The following is a 22,524-nucleotide window of genomic DNA, read 5'->3' as shown; positions in this document are numbered from 1 at the left end:
AGCAGCAGCTCCTTCAGGCCCACTGATATGAATAATTAATTGTTTTCTCCCTGCCAGCCTACAATAAAGGTCACCAACAAGCCCAGCATTCAGGAAGGAACTCCACGCCCTCTGAGACAATGAGGACAGGCAGTGGGAGCCTGGGGATGCCCAGGGAGCCCCATAATGAAGTCCGACGGTGGCCTGTGCTCAAAGGGAGCCCAGGATGGGGGCCTGGGCCCGTGTGTGCCCCCTGCCCCTCCACCTCGCCTCCTGGGCCCCTAAGAGCGCCAGCCGGCTCATTAGAGGAGAGACTGGCTGCGGAGGCTTTGCCTGCTGTCAGCGGGAGCTGGCTCTGAATTCCTGAAGATGCTTTAAAATAAAACAAAAAGGCACAATTATGCAGCCAAACCAAGGCGGCTGCATACCAAGCAGGTCCTTCTCCGTAATAGGACCACAACCCCGGCGAGGCCTCTCTTTCCTGCCCAGACTGCTGCAGCGAGGGCATCTGTAATTGGATGCTCCACTGCTCCAGCTCTTGGGTTATTCAAACTGATGGATTTCCAGAAGCCTCGGCTTTCACTGAAGGCATGACCAGGCCACAGGAAGAGCAAGATGCCATTTTTCACCCTTACAGTCCATTTCAGCAATACACACGGCCAAACTAATAACAATGATGATAATGAAAATAAGATTAGCCGACACATGCTTATAATGTGTCAGGCGCCCTTCCAAGTGCTTTTATCTGTATTAACTTATTTAATCATTGAGCCAACTTAATTTGGTGTTGTTATTATATTATTATCACCTCCAGTCTACAGAGGTGGAAACTAAGGCACAAAAAGACTAAGTAAATTGCTCAAGGTCTGTAGCAGTTAAGTGGCAAAGCTGGGATTCAAACCCAGGCAACTTGATCCTAAAAGAAATGCTTTTGACCATCACATTCATGGCTATTTGCATTTTTTGAAGAGCATACTATATGGCAGACCCTAGGCTATATATTTTCTATATATTACTTGATTTAATCTTCACAATAACCAAGTAAGCGATAATCATCTCCATTATATGGAAGAGAAAGTAAGCTTATAGAAAGGTGAAATAATTTGGTTAAGGGCACAAAATAACGAGTGGCCAACAGCCTGGATCCAAACCCAGGTTCCTGTGATTCAAATACAGCCTCTTAACTATTACTTGGCACAGAGGCCCACCTAATCTAACTTAGTGGGGTGCATAAAACTTGGGGCTGGAAAACCATCTAGTCCAATTATCTTATTTTAGAGGTGAGGTGCTGCAGCCCAGAGGTTAGAGTTAGTGGTGAGATGGAGTTAGAGTGAGCACAGATTTGGCCCCGGAAAGAGCAGGGCTCTAACCATGGTTCTGTCCTTTATGAGTGTGTGACTCTGGACAAGTGGCTCAATGTCCCTAGACCTGTTAGTGTAGAATGGGAAGAGTAATCCTTAGCCTCATGGGGCCAAACCGAGAATTATGTGATGTGTGTAGGGGATATATATATAAGACACCTAGTAAACATTCTGGCCAATGCGTCTGGTGTGTGCACGATTAGGAGTCCAGTCAGGTCTAGAACCCAGTTAACAATCTTCTCTAATCTGGGGGTCAATAGGATGGATGCGCCTTGATGAAAAATTCTGTAATTGAGTCACCAGCATATAGGTGATACATTCCACCAGTTGCAATTTTAAAAGATACGAAACATTTAAATGTATGCTAACAGCAGCCTAGTTATCTAAATTATGGTAATCAAAATGTAGTATCATGTAGCCATTGGACAAAGCTGTAGATTCATCTGGACTGATATTAAAGGTGTTGAGGAAATACTGTTAAATAAAAAAAGCATATGGCAGAACCCTATGAATTGTATGATTTGTGTAAAAAATAAATAAACTATATAAACTTGTGCATGGATGGGAAATTTCTGGAAGATACATATGGTGTCAACAGTGATGATCCGAGCGGAGTGGAGTGAAGATAGGGTATGGGAAGGGTGGATTTTGCCTGCACTTTTTTATATTTTAAATTTTACTTTGAATATGTATTTTATAAATACACAAACAAATAAATAACTAGTAGGTACAGAGCCCATAACCTCACCTTTCCCACCTAAGACACCCCAAGTGAAGCCCTTATTTAAAACAAAAAGGTAAATGGGAAACTTGAAGACTGATTTATTTGCCTACAGTATATATATATTGAGAGTCAGAATGGCCTGAATTTTTACTCAAGCACTGCCACTTACTAGCTAGATAACCTCGGGCAAGCCAACAAACCTTTCCAGCTTCAGTTTCTTCATCTGGGCACGAGATTAATACAAGTAACTCTCGCTTGGGGTTGCTGTAAGGATTAAATAGGATAATCCAAATAAAGTGCTTAGAATAAGTCTGGCATATCATAAGTGCTCAAACGTTAACTCTTATCATTACTACTATTACTACTACTACTTAATAACAACGAGGCTACCGTCCCACCACTCCTCTGAGTTGGGGGGGCGGTCAGTGAAGCACCCAATTGAGTTGTTCAGGAAGGTGACTGGTTTCTTTTGAAAGTATTTTTTTTCCTCTGAATAAATTTTTATTAATAAAATGTATTAAAAACAGAAAAGCATACAGAAGATAATGACAACCACCCACAATCCTACCTCTGAGCAGTAACCACTGTTCTCACCTTCTATCTGCCCTCTTTGCAAACACACATATATGCATGTGGTTTTGAAATATCACTGAACCACACTGCATGTATTTTCTCTTAATGATACATCAAAACATTTTCTCGTTGCATTAAATGCTCAATTACAGCATGACATTTGATGGCTATGTGATTTTCCAGCTTGTGATTTTGTGGATGTACCATAATTTATTTAACCAACCCCCAATTCTTGTTAATATGTTTTCTACGGCTTTTTTTTTTCCCCCTTTTTTCTTTTGGTAAGGATTTAAGAGGCTCTAGAGTAGGCTTCAAAGATTAAAAAAAAAAAGTGAGATAAAGACTCCTATTCTTAGCCTAGCAAATCATTTCATGTACACTCAGGTGTTGCCAAATTACCAATTGATGGTTTCAAATGTTTGTTTACAAGTCTGTTGTTTGTGATTTGGAATAATGTAAATGGTGAGTAGACTGCCACGTCTGCCCCCAAAGTCTGATTAACAAAGACCTTGCATTGCACTTCTGGAACTTTTCTGAGTGTCTTGCACATTCCAATTATGCAAAATCCCAAAAGAAATCACATTTCTCAGAGAGATGGACACAACATTCAGGCCTTCCACCCGCACACACAGAGTTAATATACTACTAGGTCAGTGACATGAAGGGCAAAATAGCTTTCTATGTTTTTTAATTCTAGTATCCTTTGCATTATGTTAGTGAATGATAATTTTGTCATATTCACCTGGGGCAATGACCAAGCAGTACTACTGTCTTGCCAGGTTGCTTTACACAAACATCAAGACCGATGATGCGCATCCAGTTTCATTGTTGGGTCCTGGTTTTAGGTTGCCATGGGTAGTTGTGAGGCGGCAATATACCTATGTCACCAGCCCCCCATAACAGTCTCAGACACGAAGACTCAAACAGGCATTCCTGGGCAGAGACATCCTACATACGTCTCTGTAGTTTGTTGCTGGAGACAGAGTACGCCTATGTCACTTCAGACAAGACATTGGAAGCTGTGATGTACTTCTCCCGAGTCTATCGAGGCCTATCTTTTCCTGCTGACTTTGCTCTGTATCCTCTGTAAAATAAATCTTAGCTGTGCCTATAATCTGCTATTGAGTCTTGTGAGTCCTTCTGGTAAATCACCAAATGAAACAATTTAGCCATGTCTGACATTGTTCGTCCCTTTATGAGGTCCACCCCCTCACATATACCCAGAAACAGCTATGGTTACCACTTGTCCTTAGTAAGAAAGGAATTTAGAGATTTCGAGGAAAATATCTTCATTTCTGAGGCTCAGAAGAGCCATTCTTCTGCATGAAATGTCTGTAAATCTGCATGAGTCAGAATAAAGTAGGTAATGCTGTAGTAACAAATAGCACCAAAACGTCCAGTGGCTTAATATAATAATGATTTATTTCATGCTCACATTATGTGCCTGCTGAGGGTTGCCTGGGAACTCTACTCCACAAATGCCCTCCCTCCAGGACCCAGGAAGACAGAGCAGCCACCATCTGGAACAGAACACTGTGTGTTGCAGTTGCAGAGTTCTGAAGGGTCTCAAACCAGCATTAGAGACTCTGGTACAAACGCTGCATACATCACCTCCATTCAAATCATTGGTCAGAACTTGGCAAATGGCCCCCATTCAATTACAAGGTGGTCAGGAGAGTAATCCTATCTACCATGTGCCCAGAAAGCAAAGGGGAACCAAAAGACTTGGTTTACAGTCCTAATGACTATCACAGGTCCATTAGCTGGGGAAGACCTACTTGGTCAGGTTTGGAGTATCAGCTTTTTTTCTGCATTGCCCACCTTCAGGAAACAACACACTCCTACCAGGAAGAAGGGTACAAAATAGCGGGGATTCTCCACTAGTGGCAGGCAGACTTGGAAGTAAGCTAGGAGGGCACATCAAAATCTCCTTGAGGGCATGTGAAGTTCAAAAAAGGCTTCAGAAAGAAAAAGTCACCACAGTTCTTGAGAATCGCAGCTCTATAGTGTGCCTTATCAATCAGTCCTACTAGTCAAAAAATAAAAATAATAAATAATAAAAGGACCTACAAATGCTTAGAGACCAATATTCTTCCCAGGTGTGCCAAATCCCACAAAATCCTCTCTTTAAAATATACAATCATTCCTTTATTTGTTCAACAAATAGAATGTGCCAGCCTTGTGCCAGGTGCAGGGATAATAGAATCAAAAGAGGTGGGACCCTCCAACGCAAAACATTCCAAGGGCTTTGTGGTGGTTTGAAGCTGTGTGTACCCCAGAAAAACATCCTTAAATTTAGTCCATTCCTGTGGTGTGAACCCATTGTGAGTAGGACCTTTGGTTGAGGCTACTTCAGTTAAGGTCTGACCCACCTCATTCAGGGTGGGTCTTAATCCTCTTACTGGAATCCTCTATACCAGAATGAATCCAGAGAGAGAGGAAAAAAAAAAACCACTGAAGCAAGAAGCTGAAATCAACAAAACCAGGAAAAGAAGAGAGAGACTAGCAGATGCCACCATGTGCCTTGCCATGTCGCAGAGGAGCCAAGGATCACTGGCAGCCGATCTTCAGGAAAAAAGCATCGCCTTGATGATGCCTTGATTGGTCTTTTCTCTGCTTCAAAATTGTAAGCTAAAAAATTCCATTGTTCAAGATGAACCATTTCATGGTATTTGCTTTAAGTAGCCTAGGAAACTAAAACAGACTTAGAGTCCAGTGGGGAAATAGAGAGGCAAGCAATTTTTAAAGAGCTTAACAATGTGTAAAGTTCAGGGAAAGATCATGGGGCAGCCACTAGACTGGTTTTCTAACAGCCATCATTATCCCCTTCTCCCTATATGTACCTTCCGATAGAGGCTGAAGAGTTAAACTTCCTGATTCCCCAGCCCTTCTTGCAGCTCAAGATGGCCACGTGGCCCAGTTTTGGCCAACAGCACATAGAAGTTCACTAGATAGGGCTTCTGGGGAAGCTGTTTTAAAAGGACAGGCAGCCAGCACACTCACCTCAGCCCTTTGCTCTTCCTTCTCCCCAGACACCAGCATACACCACACACTTGACGATGCAGCAGGTTTTTTTGTTTTGTTTTGTTTTTAAACCATGAGGCAACAACACGACGGCAATTATGCTAATAATGGTGATGTAGAAAATGGAGAATCTGAGCCCCTGGGGCATTGCTGAGCCGTCAAACCAGCTCTGGATCACCTACCCCTGGAGTTCTTGTAACATGGGGAAAACAAACCCCATCTGGTTAAGCCAACACATTCGTGTTCTAAGCTGCTGTAACAAATTACAAACTTAGTGGCTTAAAACAACACAGATTTATAACCTAACTGTTCTGTAGGTCAGAAGTCCAAAATGGGTCTCCCTGAGCTGAACTGAAATGTCAGTAGAACACTGGACTTTTTGGCACCTCTATGGGAAAACCGTTTTCTTGCCTTTTCCAGCTTCTAGAGGCTGCCCCCATTCCTTGGCTTGTGGCCCCATCCTTCTTCATAGTCAGCCTTCACAGGTGAGTCCTTCTCTCAAGGTATCACCCTGACCTCCTCTTCTGCCTCCCTCTTCCCCTTTAAGACCCTTGTGATTCCATTGGGCCCTCCTGGATACTCCAGGACAATCTCCCCAGCTCAAGGTCCTGAACATAATCACATCTGTAAAGTCTCTTCAGCCATTCAAGGCCACATATTCAACATTTCTGGGGATTAGGATGTGGACATCTCTGGATTGGCCATCATGGTAGGGTTTTCTGTTATTTGCAGCTAAACGCACTCCTAACAGATCCAGCTCCTAGGTCTACCTAGGAAGGCTTCACAGAGGAGGGAGCCTCGTAGCTGAGATCTGAAGGGTTAATAGGAGTTTGTCATGTGGGTCAGTGTAAAGAGGGCATTCCAGAGAAAGGGAATAGCATGTGCGAAGGAAAGTGTGTGTAAGGTATGTTTGGAAACTGTAGGCAGTTCATCATTGCTGGAGTACGAAGTCGTATGCCATGGAGTGGGGTAGAAGAGGAGGGAGGAGATACGGATGGACTAGATCACAACGGCCTAAAACATCTGCTGTCAAAAGAGTCTACAGGGTGCATGGGGGCCCAGAGGAATTAAGGCCAGCCCCACTGTCCAGCAATTCAAAGGGGCACCAGGAGCAGCACAGCGATGGGAAAACAACTGATGAAGCTGAAGGCCCTTTGATGTACGTACTTCACCCAAGCAAGCCCTGATGTTCACCCAAATCTGGTTATTTTAAATCACTGTTATGTGGCAAATTAGAAAAGGGAATGGGCATTGTAGTAGGAGAGGCCTAAACTCAAAATTACCTACCGGATGAATATAATCTGTAATTTGATAATAATGACGAGCAGCAATGGCATACTTTTGAGAATATATTATTGTAAACTTTAAAAGGGTGAATTTTATAGTACATGAATTATACTGAATTATAGTGAATTTTATAGTACATGAATTATAGTGAATTTTATAGTACATGAATTATATCTCAATAAAAAATCAATGAATTTAAAAGTAGAAAAATGTAACCTACCACTTAGCACTAAGTGAACTTGCACTTGTTAAGCAGTCAGAGCCTCAGTTTCCTCATCTGTAAAATGAAAAAAGTAGTACCTACTTCACAAGACTGTAGTGAATGTTAAATGCGATAAAGTAGGCAAAGCACCTCAGACAGTGCCTTGCATGTAATAGGTACAAATATATTCTAGTTCCTTTCCTCCTAAATACCAAGAAAATTTTTTTTAAATCCCTTTTCTCAGCAGCTGCAAGATGTGACACAAGCTCAGGGCAATCTCCTTTCAGACAGTATTGTCTCAGGCACAATACAGCAAGGAGGACACACTCCTCGGACTGAGGATGACGCTCTCTGCGGAAAGACTGCAGATCCACACTGCAGCTACACAGTGCAGAAATAACAAGGGAGATTCACGTGGTGTAAACAGAGCCACACAGAGTGTCATGAAAGTCGGGGTCAGGGGGGACTTCTGCTTATCATTCCTGTATGCCATACAAACACAGCCCAGTTCTCAAAATAGCCACATCTGCCCCCACACCTAGACAAATCCAGGTGGCTACAACACAGCCCCTATGTTTTAGAGATGACCCACACCCTACCCTCCTTGCTATGGTTCCTCAAAACCAGAATGAACCAAATACAGACCTTAGCACAACCAGAAATTTCTAGCACAGTACCAAGGCAAGAAACTCATTTTTCCATTGAGCACCTCATTTGGGGCTATTCCAAAATCAAGCAGGTGCTTGCCATGAACTCACCCCTGTGAAAGGCATTGTTCTGGGAGAGAAAAAGCAGCATAAGCCAAGGTCCCTGCTCTCAAAGAGCCCGCTAACCTCTTAGTTAGAGAGCAATGCTTCACAGTAAACAGATAAAAGGCATTGTGCTCTGCACAGAGAAGTGGTTTAATCGTTATTTGTTCATTGGATCAATGAAATAATAGATGGCACAATAATAAGACAATTGTGGGGATGTGAGGCTCAATCTAAGCACCGCAAGATGGGTTGGAGTAGCTGGAAAGGGCTTGTGCCAGAGGCTGCTAGTTGCCTACCCCATATCAATTCTTCCATTTTTCCTTGTAACAGAGCCCCTGTTGTATTTGAGGTGGCTATATGCCCGGCTAAAATACTGCATTTCCTATCCTCCCTTATAACTAGAGGTAGTCAATAAGATATAAACAGAAATTGCCAAGAGAGACTTCCAGGACAGTGTCTTAAAAGGCAGACCAACAGCTGTTGCTCAGTCTTGTGCCATTCCTCCCTTTCTCCTAATTCCTGCCTGAACTATGAATGTGATGGCTGGGTCGCCAGTGGCTGTTTTGGACCATGAGGTAATCTTGCAGAAAGATAAAAGAAGTCTGAAATCCTGATGACCATTGAGTCACCATACTCTCCCTGCACTACATACTTCTGGAATTCTTTCACATGACAGAGAAATAAACCTCTATCTTTTGAGGCTTCTTGTCTGGATTGTGATATAAACACAGCAAACCCAAATCTTAACCAATATGGGGTTCCATAGAAAAAGTCAGGCCTTTGGAATTAGGTTGTGGAGGTGGGAGAGCATCTCAAATGCCGGGAGGAGCACAGGAAATTGCACTGGTAGGAATGAGCATTGGCTGAAATAATGGGTGCAGCGTGGGAAATAAGAAGAAGCCAAGTGATGGCTTTGCAAATATCAGAGGAGTTAGCCATTGATTGAGGAAGGATGAGGGGACACAAAGGACCAAAAAGCTCATCTCTCCTGCAAGTTGCAAAACACCTCTACTACTGTGAAAGGGGTAAGAAAGGAGCAAAAGAGGCTTCTTACATGAAGAGACACCAATATGAGCAGTGGCCTGGTTCAGCCAACTGAAAATTCCTGGACTTAGAATAGTAACAATAAAAATATCATCTAAGATTTATTAAACACTTATGTGCCCTGTGCTACACACTGTACACACATTATCTTTTAAGCTTCACAACAACTCTACGAATTAGTCCTGTTATTATCACCCCCATTTTGCAGAGAGCATAAGTACTTGCCCAACATAATCTTCACAGCCCTGGGGGAGTGGGGGAGTGAGATGGTAATATCAATCCCATTTTTCAGATAGGGAAAATGTACTATTATTTCAAAACCAGGAAAATGTGTGAAGACTTGGACTTTAAAACATAAAGATCCAGATCCAAATGTGGAATTAATTTCTTAGTAAATAGTCCCTTAACAGAAGAAAAACAGACCAGAGGATTAGAAAAGTTTTCAGGCTTGGTTGAATTTACTACTTGTAGAGGAGGAAGGAATTGTTAACAAACCTACCGCCCATCCTCTCCACGCTGGCCAGTAAAGTGATCGTGAGGTGTAGATGGTGCTAAGATGGTGGGATGTGGGATGAAAGGAGGCAAGCACTGAATAGCTAAGCAGTGATGCAACGTCAGTTCCGGCTACAAATAAATCACAGCAAACCACCAGATCATGTGTCTCAAATAGTTTTTCGATATCTCTCCACAATGGATTGGAAGAAAATTACTCCATCACAGCTAAGGCTGAAAATTCAATACTTAAAGTTACTCAGACATGTCCACTGAACATAAGAAATTCTTCCTGGAGCAACAATCTCATTAGTCACTAATGGGAATGGGGAAAAACCCATCGGGTTACCAGTGAGTTAGGTCACATGAGTATCTAAGTAGGAAATGCATTTCCCATAAAGATGAAGAATCAAAAGTCTCCACTAGGCAGCCTGGTGGAATTCGAAGTTAGAGAGGTAGGGCTTCCCAAGGGAAGAAATCTGGAATCCTACGGCTGGCTGGGGATGGCGTTACAGACTGGGGTTTTTAAGAGTCTGAGCTTTGCAGACTGACAGAGCTGAAAAGCGGACTCCAGCGTGTGCTAACGGTGCAACTCTGGGTACACTGCCTCACCAATCAGCCTCAGCTCCTTCACCTGTAAAATGGGACTAATCATTTCTACCTGCCGAGATGGCTGGGGGCTAAATGAGATGGTCTGCTGTTGCTGTTACTCTGACTTCAACAGGACTACCAACTCTAGCCTTCTATGTTTAAAATTCCAGGGAAGAAGGGGCTGGAAATTGAGGAGAAAGCCCTGAGGGTCACAAGAGTGACCTCGAGGCAGTGGCATTACCCAGGCCCCTCCTCTACTGGAGAGGGGCTGGAGCGGATACTTGCTAAGATCCCTTCTGGTTCTGGCCTCATGTGTGTCGCTGAGGTTCCAAATAAGATTCCTTAGTTACTCATTTCAGCTTTGAACAGTCACTGCTAGAAAGTTGTTTCTTCATCTAAAAACCCACGGTTTCTACTCCAGGAGCCAAAGAGCCAAAGAGAGCCTTGAGGGTGGGTAGGCTACTGACCTTTGCAGTCTCGGCCCTTAACACGGGGCCTGGCCTGAAGGAAGGCCTCAGTAAATGCTTGTCGAGCAGAGGGAATGGATGAAGTCCAAGGGCCAGCAAAAACAGAGTCCTTCTCCTACGCTAAGCAAAATTTAATGCAAGGAGAAAATGCCAGCAATTTAAAATATTAGGGATATTTACTTGTCATCTAAACAGAAACCAGAACATCAGATAATAGTTTCTGCCTGTCAAAGGATGCCCAATTCTGAAAAGCCACCTTTGGGCTTTCCTGGAAGAGTGCACCTTGGTGGTCCACAAGGGGTGCACATCACGGGGGGCGCTGCAGAGGGATGCATAAACCCTGAAAAGGAAAATGTTATCCAATGCCCTATGGCAGGGATGGTCAGAAGCATGCCAACATGAAAGGGGGATTGCAGGGCCTCCATGCCCATAGGTGTCCAGTTGTGTCTGCCCAAAGTTGCCCAGCCAAGCTGGGGAGATCTGAAATCCAGCAGGTGGGAGGCTCACCCCGTAGGGCTGGGTCCACCCGGGAGCCCCAGGAGTGGGTGGCAACACCAATGGTTGATCTCAGCAGGACTGGGTCTGTTGGGGACTTCAGTGACAAAGAAAATAATAAGGTACACACACATATCTGTATTTAATGATCACTATGCACCACCCGCTCTGCTAAACTCTTTAACTATTTTATCGTATTTAACCTTTATGACCATCCTGAGAGGTCGGTGTTATAAGTTGAGGCAGCACAGCTCAGCGTGTGAGGACTAGCTCAATTAGTTGGTTGACCTTGGGCAAGGTTATTGGAGCTCTCCAGGCCTCAGGATTTTCACATGTAAAATAGAAATAATAAAAGTGTGTGGTATAAATGAGTTAATAGGTATAGAATGCTTAGAACAGGAGCTGGTCCAAGGTAAGTCCTCAATAAGGGTTAGCAGTTCTCATTACTCCCTCTCATAGACAGAGACGGAAACTGAGGCTTGAAAAGGTAAGGAGCTGGCCCATGGTCTCACACCGGGTAAGGGGCATAGTCTGGGCACCAACACAGGTCTGACTTCACGGCACTGATGACCCAACTGGCTGCTTCCTTCTCTGCTGCCCTCCACACCCTCACACTCTCCAGCACCCTTGCCCCTCATTCCCAACCACACCAAAATGGTCTACTCTTAACTGGTATCAACCAATGTTCCCAGATGCTAAAAGGAAGGCACTAAAAGAACTCTGAGTTTGTTACTATGGGTAGGTGGGTGGGGGGAGTACAAACGTTTCTTGGAATGGGGATCTGCCCTTCTCCTAAGAGAAACCAGCCCTTTTCCAAGGAGGGAAGCACCTCTGCTTCTGGGACCTTTTTACATGAGACCTCATGTGAGCTGTCTCCTTGAAACCCTGAGTCTAACACAGAGCCGGGATTGCCCAATAAAACCCACCCTCAGTTAAGGATCTCTGAATACAGAAAACAAGAATGGTTGCTGGTGGAGAGGGGAAATAACATGAGGACCAACCCAGCAAAAGAGCCTCATGAGCCAAGATTTCTACTTTGTCCCAGAGCCTGCCCTACTGTTTGAAAGGTTCTAGAAAGAGCCAGAGCCACACAGAAAAAGCACACACATCATGGAAAACCAAATCATCTATGATGCAGAATGATCTGGGAGTGGGAGGCTTTGAAGAGTCAACTCAAAGTGAAACAACCTGTAGTGGTGGTGGTGGTGATGATGATGATGATGATGGTATCAGCGAACACTTAGGAGTGCCAGGACCTGATCAGGGCCCTTTAGGAAAAAATAACCTGTTTATTCCTCAGATCAAAGCTACGAGGTAAGCAAGTGTTTATTAGTCTCATTTTACAGATAAAACTGAGACACAGAAAGTTCAAATAACTTCTAAGGTCACACGAGCAGTCTAGCTGCAGAGCCCATACTCTCAACCAGTGTTTTCAAATCTTTTTGATCAACCCAACATAACAACTACATTCTACATCACAATCCAGTATATACACACATTTATATGTAACTAAAACAAAGCTTTTAAACAAAATAATACTCTCCGTTACAGTGTATAATGCTCCCTGATGATTTCTATTCCATTCCCATTTTTTTTAATGTATCTTTCAACAAATATTTATGGAGCACCTACGGTGTGTTAGACACTGTTCTAGGCTTTGGGGCAATGTCAGTGAATAAAAGAGACAACAATCCCTGCCTTTATGGAGCTTAACATTTTACCAGGGAGAGACAAACAGTACACAAGAGCCACATGAAAATTCATAGCATCTGTGGTGGTGATTAGTGAGTACTGTGGAGAAAAATTAAGTAGGGAAGTGAGCTAGAGAAGGTATGGAGGGTGATGCTGAGATTTTTAAATAGGGTGGTCAAGGAAGGCCTCATGTTGCTATCACTCCCCGCGACACTGATTTCAGTGGGCGGCCCCCCAAGTGTGAAGACCCCTGCCCTTAGTCACTCCACACTAGTGTCTCCCTGGATGCTCTAAGGCTCTTTCTCCTGTACTGTGTGCTCAGACACACAGACATGTATGCATGTGTGCATGTTTGTGCAGCCTGTGTGTGCATGTGTGTATCCCTGTGGACTCACTCCCTAGGGGAGGTTTTGGAGACAGGGAGCAGGGCCCCCACATGCAGCTGTGCAAGGGTTCCCCACACAGGCTTGTCCTGCAGAGGGGACAGGACTGGGGACTGAAATACAGCCTAGGCACAGCTGGCCTAAGCTGCAAATGCCAGATACCTACCCTGGCTGGAGTCTTAAATCCAAGGGGAGGGGACGCTTTCTGTCATTGGCCCACCCAAAGAGGGGGTACCTTTTGAAATTTGTTGGTCCAGAGGGGGAGCGTAGGTTCCTAATATGCATCAAGGTGCCCTAAGTGCTAGCAGTGCCCTTAGAAAGAGAGGAGACATTCACAGTAGTAAAAAAACAAATTGCTCCCTGAGAAAATTGAATGCATTGGGCACACCTTGGAGGGTGACTGATGTGGGCCTGCAGGGAGATGGGATTGGCGCCAGCTCTGAAGCAGCTGGGGCCACTTGGGTAGCTTCCATTGAGGGTATTTGGAACTTGGCACTAGGTAAATTTTTCAGGCTCTTCCTTTAAGTTAAAGTGACACATAAAAACGTTACTAGCATGGACAGTAAAAACATTACCTATGGGAAAAGAAGCCAGTATCTACTAATGAATACGTGTAATTGATCAGGACAGATGACTTGATGGAGCTTCCAAATGTGCTTTTAGCCAAGTGGACAGTTTTTCATTCAAATGCAGACCCACCTATATAAGATCTAATAATGGAGATTTTGGAACAATCCCAGCATCAGTGGGTTGTTTGTTGTTTCCCTACCCCCACCCCCTCCTTCACTGATCAGAAAAGCATCTTAAGTTCCTGGTAGTGGCTTCACTCAACCAGACATCACTTTATGCTTTCCCTGTGGCTAAGGGGACCCTGACAGTCCCTGAGTGCAGAAAAGGGACAGTCACAGGCCCCCCTCACTTCCTTATTTGCCTTTTTCTCCTTGGCCCATTCCCACTCCTTGACCTACAAGGAGTCAGGAGGTTGGGAGCCATGCAATTCCATGTAATCATCCATTCATTCAACAAACATGTATTGAGCACTTACTATATGCAAAACATACAGTACCACAGATGACTAAGACCAGGCCCTGTCCTCAGGAGAGGGCAGTTGTGAGGGGAAACAACAGATGACAGGAGACGAGAGTGCAGGGCTCAGTTCAACCCAACAAGCACTTAATCTTTCTGAGCTTCGGTTTGCTCCTTTATCAAATAAAGGCCTTGGACAAGATACGATCTCTGGGCACCATGCCAGCTTGAAAACTGTAAGATTCTAGGACTTCCCCATCCCTATCTGGCTTCAAGGAAGGCAGAGAGGGAGCAAGGGGGCAGTGAGGATCATATTCCTTCCTGGGAATGAGAGGCTGGTCCCATTTGGCCAGAGTACAAGATGCAGAAAATGAAGTGGAAGGCCTAGGCTTCTACACCAAAGAATCTGGGGTACATGCGGAGCCACTAGTTTGCGAGGAAAAGCCTATGATCATAGTGGTGCAAAGGAATCTGGTGGCTCTCTGGAGGGTAGACTGGAGGGGGGAGGAAGGGATGATGTTGCAATAGTCAGAGCAGAAGGGTTGAGGTCGGAAGTGAAAGATTCCTCCTGTGCTCTGGGAAGGGCTCCATTCCACCACCCCCTGCCACGGCCACCCTTATGCACATTGCTTATTTCATAAACTCGCCCAAGCCAAAATCACTTTGCACTCTCTTTTTTAAGTTCCACAAGTGGCTTCAATGCAAACTGGCAAATCCCATTCCTCGTCCTGCCAGGCACCTGAGGTTACGCAGGACCACCAGGGTCTGCCAGGGAGAAGTCCGGGCGGCGGGCGGGGATCTAGAGCGAGGTGCGCCTACCTGCAGAGGAGCCGTCTTCGTGGTCTGAGCTGTTGCGGCTGCAGTCGCTGCCCCTCTCGGGAGAGCTGTGACAGGGCGAGTCCCGCTCCTGCACCCACAGGAACCTCTTGCGCCGCCACGGGGGGAGGTGTTCGCGGGCCCCGCGCCGGGGGTACTCATCTGAAGCCAGCGGCAAACCCGGCGCGTCCTTGCCCTCGGCTTCCAGCTGCTCCAGGTCCGGGCTCCGGCGACGCTGCTGCCGCCGCCCCCCGGGAATCAAGTGCATCCAGCGGTGGGGGCTGCACGCCCGCGCCGGCTTCTCAGCCTCATCACGGGTTGCGAATCGGCAGGGGGCCATGACCAAGTGACCGAGGACGAATTTCTCGTTCAAATCCACCATCTCGAAGTCGTGGTCACTGCTGTCGCCTTCATCGTCCGCGCCCAAGCCTTCCGGCTCGCCCTTCTCCGAGCACCGCCCCGCGCCAGTCGCCGACCACGGATCCTCTCGCGGGGCGCAGGGAACCGTGCCGTCGTTACCCGGGGGCGCACAGTCCTCCCGGGGCCTGAAGAGGAGGCGAGGCTGCAGCAGCTGCTGGTGGATGGCGGCAGTCAAGCAGCGCACCGCGCCCCCTTCTTTCGCCGGCCCGGGCAAGGTGGGAAGGTCCAGGCACACACAGGGTGGAGATTCAGCCTCCGGGTCGGGGCGCGGGGGGCCCAGGGAGTCTCCGCCATCGGCCGCTGCGCCCTCGTCCTCGCGCGGTGGCGGGCCCCGTACTGACCCGGCCGGCGCCGGCTCCTCGGCGGAGGCTCCCCTGCTGCCGCCGTCTCCATCCTCCAGGTGTCCAAAGCCTAGGTCCTGCTTCTCGCCGGCCAGGGCCGCCTGCAGGTAGAAGACTTTGAACTTTTCCTCCGCCAGCACCTGTTGCAGCCGCTTCAGGTTGAGCTTGCAGCGCTCCAGCTCCCGCTCCATGTCCAGCACCGAGTCCAGCCGCATGACGGGTGCCTTCACCCCGGGGAACTCGGCCTGCCAGTGGCGCTCAAACTCCTGCGGGTCCCACATGCCGAGCGCCCCGTCCGGTTTCCCAGGCCCTGGTCCTCCGCGCCGCAGCGGACTGGAGTCGCGCCCGGCTCTCTCCGGGAAGCCCGCGCTGGCACAGTCGCTTGCCCTTCACTTCAGGCCCAGAAGAGAAAAAGAGAAAAAATAAAGTTTTCTTCTTCCGCACTCGTGCCTTTTTTTCCCCTTCTTCTGGGTTTCGCCTCCCTGACGTAAGCGGCCACCCGTGGCGGAGGCGGGCGCCTGGGGGCTTGGGACCGCCCCGGGCAGGGCGCGCGCGGTCTGCAGTCCCAGCCGCCCAGCCGGGCGCCCCGCGGGCTCGGGCGCCGGGAAATCCCCGGCAGGGGACGGAGCGGCGGCGGCGCCGGGCCAGGCCTCGCCCGCGGGCGCACCTCAGAGGTGTTCCGCAGAGGCCCGAGGCGGGGCGGTGCTGCCCACCCCACAGGCGCCGGCGACACCCCTAGCTGGCTGCGGCTGGGCCCGGCTGGCACCTTCCCGACAGCGGCCGCCCGCGCCGCTCCCGCCGCTGCGCGTTGCCGGCGCCGGATCCCTGCGCCCGAGAGCGGGGCCGCGCGGCGGCCGAAAGGCGGGAGCCGGGTGAGGGAGCGCGCGGGGGCGCCCTGGCCTCCAGCCAACCTGCTGCCGCCCCGCAGCGCGGCCTTGCCAACCCAGAGTTAGGGCGGCGCCGTGGACCAAGAAGGAAAAGGTGGTGGAAAGGCGATGTGGCGCGGCGGCGATCGCAAGCGTCCACCCGACCCGGTTGCCCGCAGCAGGGATTCATAGAGCGCCTTGAACTGACTCGTCCAAGATCACAGCGCAGTTTCATCCAAAGCTGGGATCAAACTTCGATGTTTTGAGTCAACTTAAGGGTTCTCCCCACTGCCACTAGAGCTTTTCAGGGGGAGAAATGGGCAAGGGCGACAGCTCCACATGGCTCTCTGGAGACCCCCGTGACTTCGAAGTTGACGGTGCTGCCGTGTGACTTAATTAAACCGTGGCTGGAAAGGGCTAGAAGTAGTAGAAGACCCTAGTGGGCCTCCAAGAGGTCCCTCTGCTCCACTTCCCCTTGTCTCAGACAAATGCCCTAGAAGGGAAAAGAAAGGAGCTAGTGAGAGGCGCGGCGGGGTGGGGGCCTCCCACTCCTCACTTTCCTCCACTTTGGGCTGCACCGCACTTTCCCTTTCCTCTTTCTCAGTGTCCTTTGTGGTGTCCCACTGTCTGCGGAGAGAGGCCCTGATAAATTGTCTCGTGCTTGCCTGGTGGAGTCCCTATCAGTGATTCATGTTTTCTTCATTTTAAGGATGAGGGAATTGATACAAGAGGCTTTTCCTAGCTGGAAATTCTTGCCTTTGGGGGTTGAAGCTAAGCTCAGCGACCCCTTGTGTTCAGTCGACTGCCACTTACTTCTCACCAGAGCCAGTTACTTGTGTCCTGAACCATCCGAACAGGCCATTCCCGCAACCACTTTTCAGTCCCCTTCAATCCATTCCTCAAGGTCACTAGCAAGAAATATCTTAACCACAAATGAGATAGTTCCATGCTTTTGCTCAAAACCCCTTAGTGGCTCCCAGACTCCCTTGCATGACACACAAGGCCGTCCCACATTTGATCTCTGTCCACCTCTCTAGCTCCCTGCTATGTGTTAGCCTTACCAACTCCATGCTGTGCCCAAAGATATCCTGTTCTTTACTCATACACCTTCCTCTTCCTTGGAACTCCTGTTTGCCTCCCCCCTCGCCACCCCCCCCCCCCACACACACTCATTGCTGCCTGGGGAACTCCAGCCCTTCTTTAAGACCCAGCTGAAGGATCTCCACCTCTCAGAAGCTTTTTCTGCCCCTTCCCTCTCATCGTTGTGCCACCAATGATCTTGTACATGCCTTTATCTTTGGACTTACCCCACTTTTTCACAATTATTAGTGACTCCTTTTGTTCCCCCTACTCTCAGAACCCCTCAAAGGCAGAAATTGGGTTTTTTCCATTTTTGTATTCTTGCTGCTTCTTGCACAGGGTGTGATGTAGAGATAATTGCTGAATGAAATAAATGAATGAATGAAAAGTCAGATGAATGAATTTCCACCTTGCCAGTCCTGCTGGGCTTCTCCAGTTGTGAACCACTCCCTCCTGGGAGCAGATGCACTTCCCACAGAGGCTTGCTTCTCAACTCCAGAATTTCCTTTCTTGCCAAACCCTGTATTTACTCATTTTCCAATGTCCCCCTTCTTCCTCTTTTTTTTTTTTTTAATTTGGTCTGCAACTGGTATGAATCATCACAGTGTGTGTGTCTGTGCCAGACTGCTGTTGGGGAATGGATACATTTTTAAATACACTAATCTCATATTCCCCAATTTGGGGAACCTGCATTCCCTCCCACCTTAGCTTCTGACTTGAAGAGATTGTCCAGAAGCCTCCACAATCTCCTTTGTCTCCAGGGCAGGTTGAGGAGCTCCCATTGCTTACAGGCACCAGCACAGGGGCGCTGCCTCCAACCGCATTCACAAGCATCTTGGCCTCTGTAGAGATTTCAGAGCAGGAGAGAAAAGGCAGCTCAACAGTGATAGATGACCACGGTCAGCAGCCTATTGATTGGAAGGTGTTTTTATATGAATATTTAAGTGCACAAATAAAAAAAACCCTGGTAAGTTACTATAAGCATCAATTTCTGAATTTGACAGTTCCCTGGGAGGATAATTTCATCTCTGTCCTTTAATTAAGGCAGCAGGATGACTCCCTTTTGGTCTGAGGAATTGGTTACCAATACCACTAATTTTTTCCATGAGGACCAATATAGCTGGAAATACCAGCATATATCTCCTGTAACCAGATCCCAATAGCAGCCTGCATTGTCTCTAGCTGGTAGATGGTTCAGCTTTATTACTTGGTTTTGGGTCATCATCAGGGCAGGAATAGGGTGGCTGACATTTATTGGGTCCACACTTCTAGTTGCCTTACATCATTTATCTCCTCTAATTCCTAATAACGACCCTGTGAAGAAGATATCATTGTCACCACTTCAGAGAGGGAGAAACAGAAAGTCAGAGAGGTTATAGAGCACACAGCTAGTCTTCTGGATTCCAAAGCCCAGCTACTTTACAGGGCTTGGCCCAGGTGCATCTCTCATTGACATTTATTCATTATTTGTTGAGCATCTACGATGTGCCAGGGCTTGGCAAATAAAGTTTAAACTTTGTAGCCTGGCGTATAAGACCCTCCCCAATGGATCCTCTGGCCCCAGCCTACTTTTCCAACCTCATTGCCTGAATTTCTTCCAATTGCTGCAGCCATTCAGCCCTCCAACTTGAGTCACCTTCTATAGCAGTTGCCTTTTATGTCCCTTGCCACTTCCTCATGCCCCATTGTGGATTTCTGCTGCAGCTGCCATGGACAATTCCTGTGGGCTGCCAGGATCTCACCGACCCTCACTAGTCTTCACTGCCTTAAGGCTTTTTTTCAAAGTAGAAGGGATTCCAGAGCAGCCCAGATGGAAACTTCCAAGAGGAAAGTTAACATTCCCAGAAGCATCCCATGCCAGTGAAAATGTGAGCTGGTTAATAAATGCCCCAGGCTCCTATCTTTGGCGGGCAGTTCTGAGGCATGGTTTCTCAATGGTCTCCAACAGGAATGAGTCCATTGCTCACAGTGGAAATCAATCAATAATTAATAATGAGCCCTCTATTAGCTTTCCCTTCTTCTCCTTCTCCCTCCCCCTCATTCCTGCTTCCTGGGATGTCCTCCCCAATAAAATACCTGCACCAGGTCCTTGTCCAAGTCTCTGCTTTCCCCTCTTTGGTTTCCCTCACTGAGTCACCCTCCAGCCTCCCCATGCCCTCTCTGATCTACCACACCAGGTGCTTCACCATTCTCCCAGTTAATCCTGGGTCTCTCATACCTTCCTTCTCAATGCTTCTCCCTCCTATGAATGGTGAGATGCTTTTTCATCAGTCAAAGCCCAGCTCACCTGTGACTTTCTCTCTGCAGCCTTCCCTTCAGCAGGCCCAGTTAAGCATACCTCTGCAGAGGGACTTGCCTCAGTTCTAGCACTGGTCACACTATATTGTAATTAATTCCACCGCTCCTTGAATAGACCAGATGCTTCTGGCCTGCTGGCAACTCTCATTCCTCTAACCGCCCTAGCACCAAACATGGTGCCAAACAGAGTCAGTGCCCATATATGTCTGCTGAATGAATGAATGATGAATGAGTGAATGAATGATTAGTACTCCACCTGGGCTCTTTGAACCTCATGCCATCTTAAAGCAGGACCACTCTTACCCGAAGGCAGAGTGGGAAGATACCTCTGAAGGAAATGCTGCCTAGAACTCCACCTCTAAAAACATTCCTTTGGTGCTTGCTTCAGCAGCACATATACTAAAATTGGAACGATACAGAGAAGATTAGAATGGCCCCTGCGCAAGGATGACATGTAAATTCGTGAAGCGTTCCACAGTTTTTAATTAAAAAAGAAAAAAAGATGAAGAAAAACATTCCTTTTGATTAACAAGCAGACTCCATGGAAATACAAGCCTGGCTATCAGTCATTCCAGTTCACTGTGAACTCCTTGCTCCCTTCCTTTCTTCAAGGGTTGTATCTGTGATTAATGTTAAAGGGTTGAGAGTTTGGAAGAGGGGAGGAGAATGGAAAGCAGAGTGTAGCCAGAAGGAAGAGAGTACCTGAGGAGGAGCTAGGCTGGGGTGGGATCTGCATTTTTGAGTAGCGAAGGTGTGAACAGAAGATAAAAGCACCTTCCATGTGGCTTGCTTCCTCTAATGCAGGGGCTCTTCTGGCTACAAATTAGAACAACCTGAGAGAGGTATTGAACATATCTCCCTCCAACACCATTTCACGCAGAATCTTGGGAATGGGGTCCCATACTGGTACTTTAATTTTGTGCTTTATTGCATTCTAATTCAATAAAGTTCACTTGTTTTCAGTGTACACAGACGAATTCTGGTAATTGCATATAGCCATATAATCTCCACAATAATCAACTTATAGAACAGTTCCATCATCCTACAATGTTCCCTCTTTGTCCTTCTGCAGCCAATCCCTTTTCCTGATGCCCAGCTCCAGGCAACTATAGTTTTCTAGAATTTCTGCCACTATAGATTTGCCTTTTCTAGAATTTCATATGAAGGACTGTAGTCTTTGGTGTTTGACTGATAGCATAAGGTTTTTGAGTTTCAGCTACATTATTGTGTGTCTGTGTATTTCCTTCCTTCCCTCCCCTCCCCCTCCTCCCCCCCCACCCTGGGGGCAGGAGGAGGCATTCTAATCTACTTGACCACATTTAATCATTATACTGCTGTGATGGAAATATCACTATCACTATTGCAGATGAATAAATTGTGGTTTGATGAGATTAAGAGAGTTGTTAAAGGTTACATAATTCCTTCATTTTTACTGCTGAGTGGTATTCCAGAGTATGAATATACCCCCATTTGTTTACCCATTCTCCAGGTAATGGACATTTGAGTGTCTTTGTGTAAACATATATTTTCATTTCTCTTAAGAAAATACATATGAATGGAATTGCTAAGTTGTATGGCAAGTGTATGTTTAATGTTATGAGATATTGTCTTACAATGTTTTCCAAAGTGGCTGTACCATTTCCCATTCCACCAGCAATGCATGAGAGTTCTGTTGCTCTCCATCCTCAGCAACACTTGGTGTTGTCATTTTTAAAATTTTAGCCAATCTAGTGAGTATGTAGTAGTATCTCGTTGTGGTTTTAATTTGCATTTCCCTGATGACTAGTGATGTATAGCATCTTCTCATGTGCTCATTGGCCTTTTGTATATCTTCTTTTGTGATGTGTCTGGTCAAATTCTTTGTCCATTTTTTGTTGGGATATTTGTCTTCTTCTAATTGAGTTGTAGTTATTCTTTACATTCTTTAATTGAGCCTTTTGTCAGATACATGTTTTGCAAAAAGTTTTCTCCTAGTCTTTGGGCTTGCCTTTTCATTTTAACTGTGACTTTTGAACAGTGAATACTTTTTATTCTATTGCATTGCCTTTTATTAATTTTTTAATAGTTTGCACTTTTGTGTCCTGCTAAGAAATCTTTGACTATCCCTAAGTCACAAAGATTTTATCTAATGCTTTCCTCTAGAAGTTTAATAGCTTTAGATCTTATGTTTAGGTCTATTATCCATACAGTGCAGAGCAAAGGTAGAGGTTTTTTTTTTTTTTTCCATGTGACTATACAGTTATTTCAGCACCATTTAGTAGAAAGGCTATCTTTTCTTCCACTGAATTACTTTGGCAACTTTGTCAAAAATCAATTGACCATTAAAATGTCGATCTATTTCTGGACCCTATACTGTTATTGATCTATATGTCTATCCTCAAGGTACTACCATGCCATCATGATAACTAGTTTTAGAGTAGGTCTTGCAATCAGATAGGGTAAGTCCTCCAACAGTTCTTTTTTAAAAATTGTTTTTGCTATTTCTAGGTCCTTTGCTTTCCCATATAAGTTTTAAAATAAGTTTGTCAATTTTTCAAAAAAATCCCTGTTTGGATTTTGGTAGGGAGTGCATTGAATGTGTAGATAAATTTGGGGGGAATTGCTGTCTTAA

At 46.3% G+C, this 22,524-nt stretch overlaps 1 protein-coding gene and 1 non-coding gene across 2 annotated transcripts in view; one reads left to right on the top strand and one right to left on the bottom strand.

Annotated features, from left to right (window-relative positions):
• Positions 1 to 16,079, bottom strand: part of ABR (ABR activator of RhoGEF and GTPase) — a 192,512-nt gene extending 176,433 nt beyond the window's left edge. The window contains exon 1 of the mRNA XM_037810282.1: positions 14,912 to 16,079. Coding sequence (XP_037666210.1) covers positions 14,912 to 15,950 — 1,039 coding nt within the window. The 5' untranslated portion in view covers positions 15,951 to 16,079. The remainder of the gene's footprint in view (positions 1 to 14,911) is intronic.
• Positions 16,080 to 20,288: 4,209 nt separating this feature from the next.
• On the top strand, positions 20,289 to 20,395 carry LOC119515053. The gene has a single exon (XR_005212949.1). It is a non-coding gene; the product is annotated as a U6 spliceosomal RNA (small nuclear RNA).
• The last annotated feature ends 2,129 nt before the right edge of the window (positions 20,396 to 22,524 follow it).

This window comes from Choloepus didactylus, chromosome 18, assembly GCF_015220235.1.
Source record: "Choloepus didactylus isolate mChoDid1 chromosome 18, mChoDid1.pri, whole genome shotgun sequence".
Taxonomy (NCBI): domain Eukaryota; kingdom Metazoa; phylum Chordata; class Mammalia; order Pilosa; family Megalonychidae; genus Choloepus; species Choloepus didactylus.
The sequence above is the reverse complement of the archived record's forward strand: the minus strand, read 5'-3'. Positions and strand labels throughout refer to the sequence as shown.